Source organism: Drosophila kikkawai, chromosome 3L (genome assembly GCF_030179895.1).
Source record: "Drosophila kikkawai strain 14028-0561.14 chromosome 3L, DkikHiC1v2, whole genome shotgun sequence".
NCBI classification, from domain to species: domain Eukaryota; kingdom Metazoa; phylum Arthropoda; class Insecta; order Diptera; family Drosophilidae; genus Drosophila; species Drosophila kikkawai.
The window spans coordinates 18273367-18291609 of NC_091730.1; the positions used below are offsets into that span (position 1 = coordinate 18273367).

The 18243-nt window shown below is 45.8% G+C and overlaps 1 protein-coding gene across 2 annotated transcripts; it reads right to left on the reverse strand.

Moving 5' to 3' along the window:
* Positions 1–13891: 13891 nt before the first annotated feature.
* Positions 13892–18151, reverse strand: LOC108070482 (gastrula zinc finger protein XlCGF57.1). Of its 2 annotated transcripts, XM_070285664.1 has the most exons (5): positions 17970–18151; positions 17807–17902; positions 15591–16368; positions 15123–15518; positions 13892–15059 (listed from the first exon to the last, which is right to left on the reverse strand). In XM_070285664.1, exons 3-5 carry the CDS (start codon positions 16152–16154, stop codon positions 14463–14465), a joined length of 1557 nt encoding a protein of 518 aa, XP_070141765.1. In that variant the 5' UTR covers positions 16155–16368; positions 17807–17902; positions 17970–18151; the 3' UTR covers positions 13892–14462. The 2 variants fall into 2 exon arrangements, with proteins under 2 accessions (XP_070141765.1, XP_017016458.1); XM_017160969.3 differs by lacking the exon at positions 17807–17902.
* Positions 18152–18243: the final 92 nt, after the last annotated feature.

Genomic DNA, 18243 nt, shown 5'->3' on the forward strand with positions numbered 1-18243 from the left:
ACTATGATCCGCTTGAGTTTTATGTGCAGAAAGATAAAATTTTTAAGATATTGACACCTTGTTAGGCGTTTGAGAGACAGCTGGTGCCGGCCGATTGCCAAGGGGCCGCAATAAGGAAAAGAATTTTCCGTGGCCACAATCTCCATGGGGAACGCCTTGCGATCGCACCTTCCCGGGATTGGCCCTTTTGCGTGGCTAATTGTGGTTAAAATTAAATGCATTTCTCGTCGACAAATGCATAAACCTTGGCCAGATTATCGGTGCAGCACAAAATCCTCTCAAGCTTGAGAGCTCCCCCAGCTCCAGCTCCGGCCAGTCAGTGTGTGTGTGTGTGGGTGTCGCAGGCGGGCTGAGTTAAATTTATGGAATAATACATATCTTTATGGCTTCATTAGCGAAAAGCCTCTCAGAGCCCGCGACTTTTAACCCTCTCCACAGCCTTCGAGCCCCTCCAGCAGCCAAGATCCCCATTCGACACGCTGTCTGCGTCCGCAGCAGCGTCAAAGGATCGGCATCGACGTGGTCGTCATCGTCATCGTCGTCGTCTTCATCATGGTCGTTGCCGTTGTCTATGCATCTGTCACTACGGAGAGTGCAGCTCTGGAGTTCTGGCGGCCCTGAGCACTCGAGACTTTGTATGCACACTTCAAAGAGGTTCAGTTCGGGTCGCTTCGATTCGGTTCTGTAAGTGCCAGCGTTGTCTATGGACTTTGGGGAGAAGAATGCATCCTTGTTCTCAGGTAAAGATTATACTTAATACCTAGAATTTGGAAAAAGCATTCTTAATCTGCAGTTTATAGGGCAGCATTTCTTTGATTGTCATTAATTTCAGAAACTAAAAAGCATTAATATATTTTGTTTACCAAAGTAAAGCTTTAAATTTTAAGCCTGAATTAGAATAAATTAAGTAAAAACTGATAGATACTTATTTAGATATTACTTATCTCAAGGCGACTTAAGTGCACCTCCAATTCGGTGATATTTTGGGCGGAAGCCTTCTTCGGCTTTGCTCCTAGCCTTGCAGATTGATTGAGCCTTTTATTAAAGCGCACGTACAACGTATTAAATAAATTGTTAGTTACGTTCCGGAACGGAACCGAGAACCCAGAACCCAAAGCCCAGACCCCCAAACCCAGATCCCCGACCAGAGAGAGAAACGAGCCCGTCCCAGCCTCCGACAGGAGGCCCTTCTGATATTCGTCAGATTCTGTGTGAAGAGCCGTGTGCTCATGGCTGGGAGTATGGTGTCGTATGGCACAACGCCCCCGAAGGTGTTGTTGTGTGCGGAAAAATCTGAAGAACATGGCAGGAATTCCTTTTTATTCGCTTTTCTTACAACGTCATTTTCCCGGCCAGTGCCTTGCGCCTTGTGCCTGTCGAAGTAGATGTCTATGCATTTTGCTTTATGGTCCAGCCACGTATCAATTATGTGCCAAAGTGCTAATGGCTGTTGACGGCTCAGGCCAGCCATTGTGGTGGGTGTTTCCACCAAAGAACATTCCTCTTGGACATACACGTACTGGCTTACATATATTCCTGAAAGGGTTTGCCATCTGCCTAGAAATTGAAGCTGCCCTGGGCTCGGCTAAATTAGTTTTTCCCCCTCTCTCAAGATGCATGCAATTTCCTTTAGGCAAGAAAAAAAAAAACTGGAAAAATGTGAAAACCAGTTTTAATTACCCCGGCAAATATCGCGTGCCAAACCCGGAGCATTGTAATTCAATTATGACACAAATCCATCGCATGCCAAGTCGATTCGAAATCGGCATTAAATATCCCAGAATCAGCGAAGCGCAATTTTTGTATCAGAAAGATATATTGAAAAGGTAGCCCAGAGTATTGCTTCTCCATAAACTAAATAAACTTGTACACTCCTAAATAATTATATTCCTAAATGTTTACAATTTTACCTTACAGTTTCCTAAGCTGTAAGGTCTTAGCAAAGTGTGCCATTTCCCCCAATTGTTAGAAAAAACAACAAAAAAAAAACACCGCGGCTACTGGAGCTGATCATAACCATCAGGAATCGCCTTGCAGCCAATCAGAGCCAGAATCACACGGAATCACAGTGAATAAAACTCGCCGCTGTCCGCATCTCCCTGGCTCGGGTCTTTGGGGTCGGGCCCCGTTATGCCCATCTGCATCCAATTAGACGGAGACGAAGGCCCAGACGACGAGGCCTTCTCCCGGGCCTTCTAACCAGGAATGGCTAGGCTGGCTGAGCTGGCTGGTCCTCGTGGCTCTAGGCCCTCGCTGAGCCCAATTCCGATGGCCTTTTTTGGGGCCAATCGGCTAGTAACTTATACGCTTGTCGTTCACAGTGCATGATTAATGACCAACAAGGGCCGTGTACCAGGGAGATGTTCGGGGGGCGTAGGGAGGAAGTAAGGATGCCAGCAGAACTAGCTCCGCACTCCCAGTTAAGCTTCCAGCTTCACTCCTCCAACTGGCAATTGGCACAGTCTTGGGCTTGAGAGAACAGAAGAAAGTCTGAGGTATTTAAGCCGATCCAGCAATGAGCTACTTCAGTGGCTGACTCGGAGGAAAGTGATTACCTGAGAAGGCTGAGGGTAAAGTCAAGGAAATGTTTGTGTTTTAAAAAGAATATGCGACGTTATGGTCAAGCTTAAAAATTGTATATAAAATGTAGAGAGAGAGAGGAACTAAAATGCCCTTCAAGAGGTTATTTTAACTTGTACAATACTTGTTTATTTTAATTAAAATATATAACTAAATTAGAATTTAAGGAACAGTCATTAAACCTATGTACAGTAATTGATTCATCAAAAACATAATCATTTTCTAAAGGAAATATATACTAAGAGCCGGGAAACAGGGAGTTCTCTGCTGCATTGACCCTTAAGAAATTAAATTCCCAAACAAATCCTTGCTTTTTTTTATAACTCAATTTCATATAATTAACAATCCTCCAGAAACACAAAACCTGCATTACCAACACGAAATTCAAAGCATATATTATTTATTGAGCCAGATTGAAATCTATATCTCGCCAGTTGTAGCGCAGAGACTCAATTACCAGATCGTAGAGTAGGGAAAACAAGTAAATCGCTGCAATATATGTACGTTTCACACCTGAATGTAATCGAATTTTTATCATTTTACCTCCGCATTGCATTGTTGCCAGGCGACTCTCGTGGAGGCTGTGTCTGGGGAGTTGGAGGTGGACGTGGAGCTGGGCCGATCCGAGCTGAGCTGCTTGCGAGCAGCCAGCAAATTGAAATTTATTGCCGCTGAGCCACTGGAAGTGCCTGGGCCTGAGCTCCCTCCGCGGGCTGCCTCCACTTGGATTGGCAAGATTTTGGGGCCAGACCAAGCCAAGCCAAGCCAAGCCGGGCCAACACAGGCCAGCTCAGGCCAGGGCAGGGCAGGGCAATGCTAAAGAATGGTGTTGCCGCTTTTCTGTTTATTTTTGGCCAGGCCAACTGGTCGCGTATGTGGGTCGCATTTATTACTGGCAGCCGCAGTCGGCCCGGCTTATTGTTAGATAAGAAGTGTGACGTTGGCCCATTAGAGGCGGCGAACGATGATCGAGCACAGGGAATATGGGGAGTCGGATCGGGTATCGGGGAATCTGGAATCTGGAATCGAGGATCGCGAATCGCGAGTCCCAAATCGCAAATCGCACATCGCCTTGATTGTCAGTCAGTCTCGGTTTCAGTTCTCGAGTCTCAAACTCAAACTCAGTCACTTGCCATCAGAGGACGCGGCCAATTGGAGAGCCAACGCCCGCACGACTTCCACTCGGACTCGACCCGCTCCTGGACTCTGGCTGGACTTGGACTTGGACTTGGACGTGGACTAGGAGCTTTTTGGACTTGCCTACCGCCATCGGAGATTTATGGCTTAGATAAGCGCGAAAAGTTACAGATGCTTATGCAGCGGCAGCCACTGCTAGGCGCGTCTCGGGTTCGCTTCACGTTCCTCATTCAGCCCCTGGACGTGGGTGGCTCAAGGAGTTGATAATACCTTAATTTAAATCGAATATGTGGAATATATATTGAATGGATATGAGTCATAATACATTTTTAAGAATTTTATTTACCAAAGGAAATTAAAGTTGAGAAGAGGAGTTAAGAGACTTTAACAAGAGTTAAACTGTAATACTTATTATTGGTTTCCTTAAAAATACACAAATATATTTATGACAAAGTAATAGTGCTAAAAAATATCCAAACTTAACCAAATTTCCTACAAAATTTCTTGTCATGTGTTTATAAAGACATATATCTTATCCACAAATGGAACTTAGATCTGCCTTAAAATAGCTCTAATGTATTCATTCCTAAATATATACTTTTAAATATTTAAAAAAATTTACAAATTGGTAGTTCAAATAAAGAAAAGAATTTCTTTAAGTAGACTTTAATCTTATCATATTTCTGTAACTCTCCTCGCTGGCACTGCCTGCAGCACGTTGTTGTCGTCGTCTCGTTAGCGTGGTGCGATTGCTGGCCCCGATTGGAAATTGGCAACTGGCAACTGGCAACAGCCAATGGCCAAGAGCAGAAGCAGCAGCCGAAGCAGCAGCAGCTATGGCCAAAGTCAAGTTCTCTTTTGGTCTAGTCCTAAGGGCCGATCGATAAGGATCATAGTCAGGCTGAGGCTATGACTGAGGAACTGGACCCATCCTTCGGCCGCGAGTCCGGCTAAATTAGTGGATGCCGCTTTTAATTCCTATCGGCCTTATCGCAGCGGCCGCATCTTAAATGAGGTCAATTATCAGCCAAAAGTGCAAGTTGTTGGCCAGTCCCAGTCCCAGTCTCAGTCCAGACCCAGTCCTAGACCAAGTTCCAGTCCAAGTCCAAGGTGGGATTGGCCTGGTCTCCTCTTTCTTCGGCGGCTGACTTGTCTATCTGCTGCCGGTGCCTCATAAAATTGAGTTTCACTTTCAATTGCCGCAGTACGGCGAGAGTAATAGAAACTGCACATTAAACGCAACACGTGCCACGCTTCATGGGAGCAACAGCAGCAGCAGCAACTGCAACAGCAACAGCAACAGCAACTGCAACAATCAACAACAACCATCTCCTTCGTTGCACTTTGCAATCAATCACAAAAAGCCTCGCTCCGTCCGTAATTAGCGCAGGGAAAAAGCGCGGCAACATCATCAAATATCGCACAATGAACACTGCTTTGAGAAAAAACAAAGAAAGCATGACGGGGCATCGAGAGTACACTGAGCAATAATCGTTGGTAATTACAAGGGTGGGTTTTGGCCATCATAAAAGAGAAATTAAATTAGCAGTTTTATGATTTATTCGCAAATATATTTTGTTTTATTTCAAACTTCATAAAGTTTTAAGATTAAGGATATAAATTTATAATTTCTCAATACTTCAGATCAAACATAAACATATTCCAAGCTTTGAATATCAAGGGACTCCTTTGAAAATGTATTTATCTTTGATTTAAAAAATCTTGAATTAAAAATCGATATCTTATTGTGAGGTGTATTTACAGAAACAGACATTCTCCGGCAGTCAAAGCATCCAAGATTCCCCTTATAACCCAGAACACAGCCCGATAAGGGCCCCATTCTTCCAGTGTAAAATGGAAAATTGTAGCTTTTATTTTCGCGCGCCTGCACTTGCCGCAGAATAGACTGCAATTTGTGCAAGCAATGGAGCAGCAACTCGGCCAGTTTCATTAAAAATATTTTGGGTTGAATAACAATAGTAATAACGCTAACGCTAAGTGCAACGCAGAGAGTGCCGGGCTCAAAACCGAAAACCATAACAGAAAAAGTGAAATTTCCAGCGGCATCGAAGGCTGCAGCATCAGCAGCGGCAATCATCTTTGGAAACTTTGTTCAAATTGCAAATGAGCCGAAGACAAAAGCCCAGGCAGCGACCAGGTAAAAGTCTCCCTGGCGATAAATACTTCCTCTCGGCCGGATCGGATCTCTCCAAATGCGGATCTCTATCGGAATTTCCTCGGTGGGCCCCCACTAGGAAGTCGCAGATTTCCATTGTGTGATGGGACGATGCTCTCCTGAGGACCGAAGCAAATCAAAAATCCGACAACCTTAGTCGTAGCTCAAGTGAACTTTAAGAACGCTTTCCTGGGGCCAAGTGAGCGTTAAGACCGATTCGCTCTCGGGCGGGGTAAAGTGTAACTACAAGCCCCGAGAGCAAAAAAAAAACCAATTAAGTTTTATGATCCTCTTCCTTTACGTGCCGAGGGCTTTTAACTCCGGCCAGGCCAGGTCCCCTGCCCTGCCTGGGACATCTCATTTGCGGGAATTATTTATGCGGTCCGGCTTGCCGGGCTCTCGGGTTCTCGGGGGCTCTGGTGCTTTCGGTTTCCCCCCCTGGGTATCCACCTCCTGCCTGGTCATGCCATTGACAACTTGCACAAATGTTGACCTTTAATTACGACAGCCAACAGCAGCCGCAACTTGTTCTTGGCGGCCACTGTTTGCATAACTACGCACATAACCACCGCGACTCACTCGGCTCGGGTTCGAAAAAGCCTTTATATATCCCCACACACTCATACGAACATTTGTGCTTGAAAAAAGGAGGCAGCAGCCATGAAACGGCAACGACGACAACTGTAATTTGTCCAGCTGCAGTGAAAGATATGTCCCGGGACTGGACACTCGCAGGGAGCGAGGAAGCCAGCAGAGACACACGCACGGCCAGACGAGGATGAGCAGGTCTGGGATCACTGTGAGTGCTGCCGAGTCACTGGGTTTTATGATTCCGAATAATATATTAATTTCCTAACCCAAAGCTCTGAAGTTTTTAATACTAACTATTGCAGGTACTGCAATAAAAAAGGTCTTCCTGAAGTCTGTATATTTTGCTTAAGGAACTGATTAATTAATAATAATAATAGACATTACAATAATTAAAGTAATCTAATGGCTCATAAAAAAATACAGGCAAGGGAGAGATTCTCTTGCAAAGAATCTCCCATAAATCCTAATGCCTTATTAGTTTTATAGTTAAAGGTTTATTGGTAAATGGAACCTAACCCAACTGTATTTTATAGTTTACAGCTTTATTATATGGATACTACCCGAGTTTTCCCACCATAAAATCACATGATTCCCTCTCGTCTGGACCGACATCACTGGCATGCAGATGGAGCATCGGGCTTCTGGCTCCGACTGCGGGCTGGGTGACAAGTGCTTAGTGTCAGCACCTTGGTTAGCATGTGGAGTTGCAGCGCCCCGACTGCCCGACTGCTTGACAATTCCGCAGGGGACCGAGGATCGGGGAGCTCGGTTTACACATTAATTATCACTTTTGTTGCTGGTAGCTGCGACTCCTTCGGCCGGGGATGAGTAGGAAATCCAAGCGCTGACATTAGAGGGCGACAGCACTTAGTTCGTTGCCTGAGTCTTTTGTTTTTACCATATATTTTTCCTTTTTTCACCCTCCAGCAATGCCCTATGCTGTTTGGCCAGGTGATAAATGAGCTGCTGAAAGCCCAGCAGGGGAGTGGGCAGGGGGAGTGGAGTGCCCTGATTTATGGCTGCCGGGGCCAGCAGAATAATCGATAATAATCGATAGCAACACCCACTTGGAGTGGGAAGCGAACGCTGCCACAGACACACATATATGAAAATTAAATTATAAAATGCCTTACAAGTGGGGCGGTGTCCCGGGAATATCCTTCCTTTCCTTAACCCAGCAGTTCCAAGTCCCAGTTCCCAGTTTGCAGTTCCCAGTTCCCAGAACCCAGCTTGGAGTTCCAAGTGCCCAGACTGCCATAAAATGGCACAAGTTCAGACGAAAGGACAGCCGCCAGACGAGGGTGGACATGCGATTTCCTTGACATTTAATGCAATCCAACTGCAGACGCCAAAAGGGGCGGCGACCCAGCCTCCTCTGGCATCCTCTCCTGCTGCTGCCACGCCCCACTCGTGTTGCAGCACCGACCAGGATGAGCACACCGCCTCCCATCTGCCGTATCCCTGGTCCATCTCCATGCCCATTCCCACACGCTGAGCCAAAGCAAACAGCCCGCGGGCAGATTTTGTCTTTGCGCGCAAGTGCAGCACGTATCAATTATGGTAGGCTACATGCTAACAACAATAACTACACCAGCACCAGCACCAGGACCAGCATCAGCATCTGCATCTGCATCAGCAGGAGCATCAGCAACTACAACCATAACCATATCGCCATGAACAACGACACTAAAGCTTCAAAAGCGATTAAAGTTTTGGGGGCATTTGTGGTGTGGACATTGCAGTTTAGTCATTCGAGGAGATCTTTGGAATAAATTTCAATTTCAAGTAGGTTGGGCGGGGAGATTAGGAGTTAGATGGTAAGTAATTTCCAGATAGCTATTTTTATAACTTTATCTAAGGTCAATTCAATATATATATATATATATATTATTAAAAATCGTATAAAAGAACTCATAAAGATACATAGATGCTTTAGGTTTCAATTGTTAAAATACTTTACTACCTTTTCTAACTTAAAAAGTGATTTAAAAACTGCATACATTTTCATAAGGCATTATGCCATTAGAGCCAAAGCTCTTCCCTAAACAAAAACCCACACTCTCAGGATCCAAAGTCAAATGTAATCTCTTTTAGAACTTGGACATTTGACTGCCGCTTCCAATTACTTTGGCCATATGCTGTGCTGTTGTGGGCCAGGCGCCAAAAGAGCATCCTGTGCTATTTCAACTCCAATCCCCGGGACAGAGACAAACATTCAGAGCGACTCCAAGTGCCCCTTAAGGCACTCAGAGCCAGATCCGCAGCCACAGCGGGCCGGACGACCAGAAAGCTAAACCTAATGGGCAGGCAGCGAAACAAAAAGAGAGAAGAAACCACGGCCAGATTCTAGCCAGGCTCCGCCGCAGTCCTGCATAAAAAATGATTAATTCCTGGCCGGGTAATTTATGTAGACACATAATTCACAGCGGGACACATTTGGCTAGAGAGTTCAGGCCGTGGCCCGAACCGAACCAAACCGAACCGAGCCGACCGAATGCGGTCGCCACTTAAATGCACCACTAAAAATAGCGCACCACACACACCACCGCACCACACACTCTCGTCCCCGCGTATGTCGATCATATGCTTATGCTAAAAATAAAAGGCCAGGGCCAGGGCCAGTCCGGGCCAAAGCCGAAACCAAAAGCCAAGCCTCGTGGCGACGACGGCATCGTTGCGCACATTTGATTTAAATTGAAGCCACAGCCGGGGAATAAGCCCGGCCAAAGCCAAGATCAGGGCCTGTATGTATGGTCTCTGGCCGCGGAGCTGACAATATCATTAAGTATTTATGACGCCGCTGCTGAGTATGGCCCGAGCTTAAGCCCTAATCAAATCTGGCCGCTCCACTTGCGTGCTTAGCTAGAAAAACTGTCGAGTTCGTTGCCTAAGTCTTTTGTTTTTGCGACCCGAATTCCTGAAATTCCTCCTAATTTATATCGGGCTTATCTTCCGTCCGACTTCCTGGGAAAAGAAGGAGCCTTGGCTTCGACTTTGCACAAAAGCAGGAAGCCCTAAGTGAGTCGTAAGTTGTGCCAGACTTCCTCCGGCTTCCTCTCTTCTGAGGTGCATCTTGACATGATTACGATGCAACCCACTGCAATGCCATTTGTTATCTTTATGCGCTGCCTGCTGTCACTCCAGGCGCACTTCCTCCTCGCTGTCGATGCGGACTCATGAATTGAGCCTTTGCATGCGCCAGTGACAAACGATGATGCTTCCGTGCTCATCTCTCCATCGGATCTTCATAGTCCCCGCCAGAATGGCATAAATTCTGAACAAGCATGGCTGGGAAAGAGCACGGCGGCGGCGATGGAGGTGGAGCTGCCGTAGTAACCCGCTGGCTTTCATTTCTAATTTTTGCATTTGGTCCACGGCTACCGAGTGAGCCAAGCGTCCAGCGTCGCGGTCCCTCGCCGGCGATGTTTTAGCCCATTTTATTGCTTTATTTGAGACTTTGGCAGCGCTTGTCAATTTTACAACTTTATAGAGGAGGGCTCTTATCGTTTGCATATTTATGCATGATCCCCGGCCGATAGCTGCAGCCGCAGCCACAGCCCAAACCCGCGATTCCTTTGCCGATTCCCGATCCTATGCTGTTCCCGAGCCCATTGGCCATGTCTCTTAATATTTTTGACATATTGGCCGGGGCCAGAGCCTTGGCCATAAGTCTGGGCCCTGGCCGAGAAGCCTCTTATTGTTGTTCGCTCCTTCCACAGAAATTTTCACAAAAAGGAAACGGCAACAACAACAACGAGAACAATCTGAAAAGAAACCCAACTCGAGTCGACTTGAGTCCGCGTTCAGTGTCTGCGTTGCCTTTTCGCATTTGAATTGCAAATCCTATTATGACTTGTGAAATTATAATTTTTCTAGTTGCCTGGCTGCGGTCTCCACCCCCCTGGCCCCAGCTCCAACTGCTGTCCCCGATCCTCTCCTGCATCCCCGGCTAGGTTCAAGTCCAGGGCCCCATGTCCATGTCCAGTCATAACCGCAGAAGGTTCAATAGCATGAATTATGCATATGCAGACGGTTTCGTTTCTTTTGGTTTCGTTTGGTTTCGTTTGGTTTCGTTTGGTTTCGTTTCGTTTCGGGGGAATCACAAGCACACGCATCCACATGCACTTAGTTATGATAACGTTGCACATTTCTGACTCCTCAGACTCAGGCTCAGCCTCAGCCTCAGACTCCTAGACAGAAACTGAGACGGGGACGCGGCCCGGACTGCAGCTCTTCATATTTGTTTTGGGCCAGCAACAACGCCCCGAAAAGATCAGCATCCGCAGGAGCAGGGAGAGAAAAATATTGTAAGAAGGTATAGAGATCATTTAAGGATTGTTAAAGAAGGGTTTTAGAGGTTGGGAAAATAATTTTACGTACTTAAAAAAATATTTAATATAAATGCCTTTTATGGAGTTAAGATTTAAATCATTTGCCTTATCTTAACTGCATTTATTTATATAAAAAATCTACAACAAATATACATATGTATAAAAATTCTGTAAATATCATTTCTCATAAATTTTTCTCAGTGCTGAGCGTATGCTTTATGCGTAGCAGCTGCTAGCATCACAGATGGAGAGATGGAGACGACTCCGACGACGCCCCCTCTTTTGGGCTGCTACCGCAAAACCCAGGCCGCAGTCGGAGCTGGGCCTGCGCCCTGAGATCTCCAGCCTGGTGCTATTGCCAACAACTGGTGCTGGAGCTAAGCTGCGGCTGGCCTCGCTGACAGAACAAAGAAGTCGTTCATTTGTAATTGTTGTTCCTGTTGCTGTTTGGCTGTTTCCTTTGCTGTGTTGCTGTTGCAAAAAGGGCAGCGCAGACATGGCCAAGGATTACCAAGGCAACGCACATCCCCATGCCCATATACCCATGCCCGAACCCAAACCCAAACCCAAAGCTAAAGGCATTCCCAAACCCAAAGCAAGAGCTGCTGCTGCTATACACAAAACCATCTGTAGACCGTACATTTGTTGAGGCAGTCAAACTGCACAGGCTTGCATATCTTTTATGACTTTTGACTTGACTTTGACTTTGCCTCCTTAAACGCCCTGGCCGCCTCGAAGTTGAATGACCCCAATGACTTGACTCCAAAAAAAAAAAAAGCCACGGTCAAGGCTGTTACTGTTAAAGGTAACTGGGATGGAAGAAGCTTGGGGATTTGTATTTCTTTAATATAAAATATAAAACCTTTTTAAGTTTTTTTTCTTTTATCAAACCAAACAGATGGCTGCAATCAATGCTAAGAATTTATCAAGCTCAGCAGTCCCCCTAAGTCTATGCAAACAATTCCCCTTTGTAATCTCTTTATTTCTAATGCCCCTCTGAATTGGTACCACTTGGCCATTCCCAGGCAATTATGGATTTCTAGACCTGAAACCACTTGGCTAGATGGCGTGGGCTACTGCAATTTCGTCTTCGTTGGGCAGCACAAATTAGATGTCGGCGGACAACTCAACTTGAACTTGGTCAACAGCAAAGACGCTTGCTTGTCAGAGGCTCGGGCTGCTCGTGTGTTGGAGTAGAATCTGCCGGGAAGTTGTTTGACATTACCCCAATGCCAGCGTAAATTTTCAAATTAGCAGCAGACAACAAAAGAATTATATATGCATTATATAAGCCAAACGAGCTAACGCAAATGGGCAGAGAGACCAAGCGAGCCACAGCCAAAGTCAAATCAATTTGTTCCACTCCAGTCCGGGCCCCAAAGGGAAGACGGAAATGCTAGGCGATCCTCGAAGGAGCCGTAGCCTCTGTTTTCTCATCATTAACATTGTCCCTGGCCAAATCCGCGTATGCAGATGAGGCTAAGCCCCCAACGTGCCCTGGCCAACAGCCGAAACATGCGTACTTACGTCTCTGACTATTTGTTTCACGAATTCGCGGCGCATTTTACTTGGAAAATAAACAAGGAGATGTGTCCATCAAGGGCTAGAAGAAGTGTGGGTACTCTTTAAAAATTAAATTTTAAAAAGAAATTTAAATAAATAAAAATAAAAAGCTAAAAAATATATGCTCCATTTGTGCTATATTTATTTTAAATTTATATTTTTATAACCCAACGTGAATAGCATTTCATTTATATCCCACCTATCCGTAGTGTGCTCGAGCTCTAACCAGCAGTGGCATTCTGTCCATCGGTCCAAACAAGGCAAAAGGCATGTCCATCCTTCCTATCGTAACAAGAGCAATTTGTTCTAATGCGCCGTGGCAGCAGCAGCTGCTGAAGCTGCTGCGGCCAAAGCTGGAGCTCAAGGAGCTGCAGCTGGAGTGTCTGACTTGCAGTTGCACATGCAGGCGGAGGATGAGGAAGTGGCTGTGTGCCAGTGGCAGGGGAAGTTGGCTGAGATTGCAGAAAGGGCAGCCACTGAACACGCAATGGCCAGAACAAATGTAGACATTAAGCTGCTGCTGCCCAGGCCAAGGGATCGGGATCAAGATCGGGGGGAATAGAGGATGGGGGCGATACTCTGGCGGAGATTACAGACGCGGCTTCAGGTGACACGCAATGGCCAGAGCCAAAGCCTAAACGTGCCTATCGTAAAATCATAACTATATTTGATGCATAAAAATTTACATACATCTCCGGGTGAAACAAATTGCCTCCTTCCCCCGCCCAAAGCATTTGAGTCGCCTGAGTTGACACTAACGGGCGCGTCAATAAATTCGCCGAGGAAATTTCATTAATTGCTCTGGGGCGGGTGGGTGCTGGCAGTGGCAGCGGGCAGGTGCCGCTGCGGATGCCAGCGCTGCTCATGCAGTGCGCTCGCTGTTTGCCATAAAAAATATTTGCCGCCTTAATGTGAGTGGCTTATAAATTTGTGCACAAACCCAGACCATTTATGGCCATCGGGCAGGGACCCATGGGGCATACTTGTACCTAACTGTTTATGTGGTTAGATGCCAGCCCGCTTGGGTGTGTCTTGGTGTGTGTGTGTGTGTGGCACGATGAGGCTTTGTTTGGCTGCATTCAAATATAGAATGCAGCGCCCAAGCCGCACATCACATGAGATTCTTCTGCTGCAGTCTTCCGCCTTCAGGGTCAGAAGCTCACGGGGTGCGTTACGAAAGCCACCAAGTGGTTGACAAATTCCAAGGCAAGAACTCAAAAATTATATATCAAAAATTTTCTAGCAATATAGTAAGACTTACAAATTGCATTGCAAAAACTCAAATATATTAAAAGCATTCTCATAATATTTATTTGATTATGATTTGCATACAATTTAGACTGAAACTAAATAAATAAAAATCCTTTATAAAAATTGATCTTGTTCCTAAAAAGTCTTTTGAAAAATGTAGTAAAAATAATTTTCCCATTACCCCAGTTTCATTTTTGTTGTATTAATTTTTATTTTACTCATAACTCTTATTTGCATTCCCTGGTAACACTTATACAATTGTTTATTTATGCTTTAATTTTGATTTGCATTCCATTTATTTGCTTGTACACTTTGGATTTGCACTCTTTACATAATTTGCTTGTACACTTTTTCAAGTTAACCTAAGGGGGAAGCTAAAGAGGAAGGAAAAATAGCAAAGCAAACTAAATGCATTAAGCTTATTCGTTATTTGCATGGCCACAAAAAATTAAATTGTACTTGAGCTGTTATCTTCTGCTCTGGCAAGACTAAAAATAGATAGAATATATGAGGGATCAGTACGATCGGGTTTAAACATAATTATTACATAAATTATTGCATCAAAACAAGGGCTTAACTCTAAATATATATATGTATATAAAACTAGATAGAAATATATTTTTCAAAATAACTTTCTTTTTGGTTGCAGCAAAATTGGAACTAAAGTTGGTTCAGTACTACAAGGTAAACATCTTTGGGATAAATTATTTGGTCGGTTTTCGTTCTACGACACTTTGGGTTGAACTAAACACTAAGCTAAATGGCAAGAACTAGTTCTACAAATCCTTCTATGGCACAATTGCATTTTCCGTTGGCTGGCAACTTCCTGGCTTCTACTTCTGCTTCATATACATGGTGGCTATCTTGTCGAGAATGGTGTCGATGGACAGCAGCTCCTCGCTGAACTTTTTCATTGTGGGCGCCGGCACAATCCACTTGAGGAACTCCTCCACATTCAGACGGAGCCGGGCCAGGGGCGTCAGCTTGGCGTCGTCATGCGTGGGCCTTTGGGCAAGCTTTAAAGATGCAATGATCACATTGTCTATGAGACGCTTCTCGTAGCCCAACTGGCGTAACTTCTGCGCTGAGCTTATTTTTTTCAAAACCACGGCTATATTGAAGCGCATGGTGGAAAGGGCGGCCGTATCTACGGATTGGTTATCGCTGGCCTCGTCCCCGCCCGCGGGACACTTGGCACACTGCTCCGAATGCGCCTGTAGCTCCACCTTGATCTTGAAGAACTCGTGGCAGCCCTCGCACATGTACGGCTTCTGCTGCTTGTGGATCTTCTTCATGTGGTTCTTCAGATGCGCCAGCTGGGAGAAGGCCACCTCATCCTCGCACAGCTGGCAGCGAAAGGGTTTCTCGCCCGTGTGCTTGCGGATGTGTAGCTTTAATACGCTGGAGTGGGCAAAGGTCTGATGGCAAATCTATGCGGGAAAGATATAAACTTAATAGATATTCCCGGGAGGGTGATGGCTCCTTTAACTCACCCGACACTGGTAGGGCCGCTCGCCCGTATGCATCCGCATGTGAACATTGTACTGACTCTTCTGGGTAAAGTATGAGTTGCACACCTCGCAGACATGCGTCTTCACCGCCGCATGCTTCTGCATGTGAGTGGCCAGATCCTCGTCCGGCTCAATGGTCTTGTGACAGATTTCGCACTCAAACTGGGTCAGTTTATGGTGCTCCTGGTTGATATGGGCTCGCAGGGCCAACTCATTGGCAAACTGGCTCTCGCAGATGCTGCACCGGTGCTCCATGCCCTGTTCGTGGCGCTCCATGTGAACCCGCAGATTGGCGTTGGTCGAAAAGCTGGCCGAGCACTTGGTGCAGTTAAACTGCTGGATGCTGGTCTTGTGATGCGACACCATGTGCTGCTGGAGCTGTTAGAAAAAGTATTAAAAATATTAATATATTTTGTTGTAAATTTTTTATTAGCAAGCCTTCTCACTCACCTGACCTCCCCTGGCGAATTTCTTGTCGCACAGGGCGCAAGGATACGGCTTCTCACCGGAGTGGAGTCGCATATGCAGGCGCAGGCGCTCCTTTAGGGCAAACGACTTGGGACACTGCGAACAGGAAAACTGTTTTCGGTGCTCGTGGGCGGTGGTGATGTGGTTCTTGAGATTCACCGCCTGGCGGTAGCTCTTCCCGCAGTCCTTACACTTGTGGGGCCTTTCGTCCGAGTGGATGAGCATGTGGCGCTGTAGATCTGTCTTGCCGCCAAACTCCTTGGAACAGTGGCTGCAAATGTGATGCTTTCGCTTTCCTGTTTCAACTTTGCGTGGGGACTTCTTCGGCGGTGGCTGCACATAGTCGTCGTCCTTGGTGTCCTGATCTTCATCGTCTTCGGTGCAGGCATCTCGCAGACTGGCCAAGCTGCTCTTCCGCCTCTTTATGGAGGTGGGTGTTATGGGCGAAGAATCTCGTGCTGCAGGCGGTGAGGATAGTGAGATGCCACTGTCCGTGAGCAGGGATACCGCATCCTCCTTGGACAAGCTGCGACGACTGCGTACCATTTCGTTTTCGTTTTGTTTTTTTTTATTACTTAGTTTTTGTAACTTTTGGTTATTTTTCAGGGGCCTTCCCTTGGAGACACCGGCACCAGCTCGATCTTTACTTCTAGGGTTAATGTTCTACGTAATTTTTGGTTTTTATAGTCTTGGTTTTTGGTTTTTTCTACTTTAAAATGATAGTTCCCATTCACCTTTGGTTTGGATTAGTTTAGTTGGGCTGCAAAAGAGTTAAGAACGGTTATATTTCTCCGCTCGCAATGCGCCGCCACGTTCCGGAGCGGAGCGGTCGCACAGAGAGACAATCAAAAACATAGACAGAAAATGTGTAGTGACAGTAGGTGAAGCCGAAACAGACGCAGAAGGAGAAGGAGAAAACAGAACAGAGCCTCCAGCTGTGTCAACAGTGATAAGAGCCTACATATGCACGGAGAAAATATAAACCAAAATGGTTTAGTATTTAAATATAGAGTTTTGATATATCAAAAGGGAAGAATATTTACATTCATACATATTTAATGGGTAATATTATGAACACTTGAATTCATAACTATTCAATTTCAAATTATTTATCAGGATTGCCTCAAAAGTTGTGCAAATAAAATATATAAAAATTTAATAATTAATTTAATGCCCAATTTGAATTGCAGTGTAGGAAGTTAGCTGACTGGATTTGCTAAGAATTTGATCACGCTATCATTTGGCATTTCCAGTGAACGCAAGCTCTCTGCGTTTTCCCAGTTTGTTTTCTCAATCTTTCGTTTGTGTTGGACTGGGACGGGGCTAGCAGCTGATAAGATCCCACGGAAGGCAATAACTGATAAGCAGTCAGACTATACGATAAGACACACACACACAAACACTCTGGCAGAGATACCGAGACTAGAAGCTATAGATACGATATATTTTTAGCCGGGGCCACCTGAACGATGAGCGATGTCGTCTGTTCCCGCTGGAAGCGGAGTTTCCAATGAAAGCGAGCGACGAGCACACAAAGGAAATGGAAATGCAGCTAGAAGGTGGCGAGACGATGACCCTGGGCGACGACGATGAACATCTGGCAAACAGATTGGGTACCCTACGGATTGTCGTCGCCCGCCCCCTGGCCCGGCGCAGGGTTAATGGTTCATTAGAGCCGCACCCGCACCCGCAGAAGCGGAAAACCGAAACTCAGCTCACTTGAAAGCAGCACACAAAACCCTCGGCTGGGCCCAGCCAAACTGTTGAAAAAGCGAATTAAAGCTAGAATCCAGAGCTGGAAATTGAAACTGAAAGAGAACGGGGCAAAAAGCACGAACGACAGCGAAAATCGCACACAAAAAGCGAAAATAAAGAAGTGAATACATAACAGCAGTTTTGTAATGCTAAATAGGAGCGGGGAGTAATGGGTTGCACGGGGGGTGTCCGCGGCAGGGAACAGGGGGATTGCTGCTGCCGTTGAAGTCTTTTGTATTTCGCATACAAAACTTGACGACAGTTTTGGGGGTCGCACCACCACCACCACCGAGCAGGGGATTTGTTTTTGTTAGTAATTAAAACCAGCACCGCTACCGAATTAATTCAAATTGTTCTATACATACAAATGCAAATGCTACTTGCAGTCGGCGGGAGCTCCTCCGCCGTGCCCATCACCGAAAACCAATTGGCCATGGACTTACCCTAGCAGGCATTGCAGGACTCGCTATGGCCTTCAATCTGCAGGAATCGGACGCTTCCCCCCGCATCGGACACACCTTGAGACCGCTGCTCACATTCTGCGGCCAGCAATGTATTTGGCTCATTTGTTTATAATTTCTACGCCCCCTCGCTGTGTGTACATACTTTTTGCACTTTGCCAGCTACCAGTTCGCCCAGGTTCGTCCTGGTTTTTCCATCCTGCGGGCTCGTAGGAGGTGTATCCTAAGATATTAATTGCTCAACTGTTCCGAAAAATGTTTATATTTTCTTAAGCAAAATAAATAAGATTTTACGGTGGTTTTTTCGTTGTTGTTCTTAATCTTAGGGATGTGTGAGCACTGCAGCACGGTCACACCGCAAATTCTTTTTCGACACGACTAGAGGTGGGAACGTGACTCAATTAATTCTTTAAGGGATG

What these genes read in the sequence shown, in the direction of transcription:
- LOC108070482 (XM_017160969.3), bottom strand. Translation starts at nt 16,154, where the DNA reads ATGGTACGCAGTCGTCGCAGCTTGTCCAAGGAGGATGCGGTATCCCTG. An exon ending in AATTCGCCAGGGGAGGTCAG is followed by an intron (nt 15,519 to 15,590) that starts GTGAGTGAGAAG and finishes TTTTTCTAACAG; the next exon opens with CTCCAGCAGCACATGGTGTC. An exon ending in AGCGGCCCTACCAGTGTCGG is followed by an intron (nt 15,060 to 15,122) that starts GTGAGTTAAAGG and finishes TTTCCCGCATAG; the next exon opens with ATTTGCCATCAGACCTTTGC.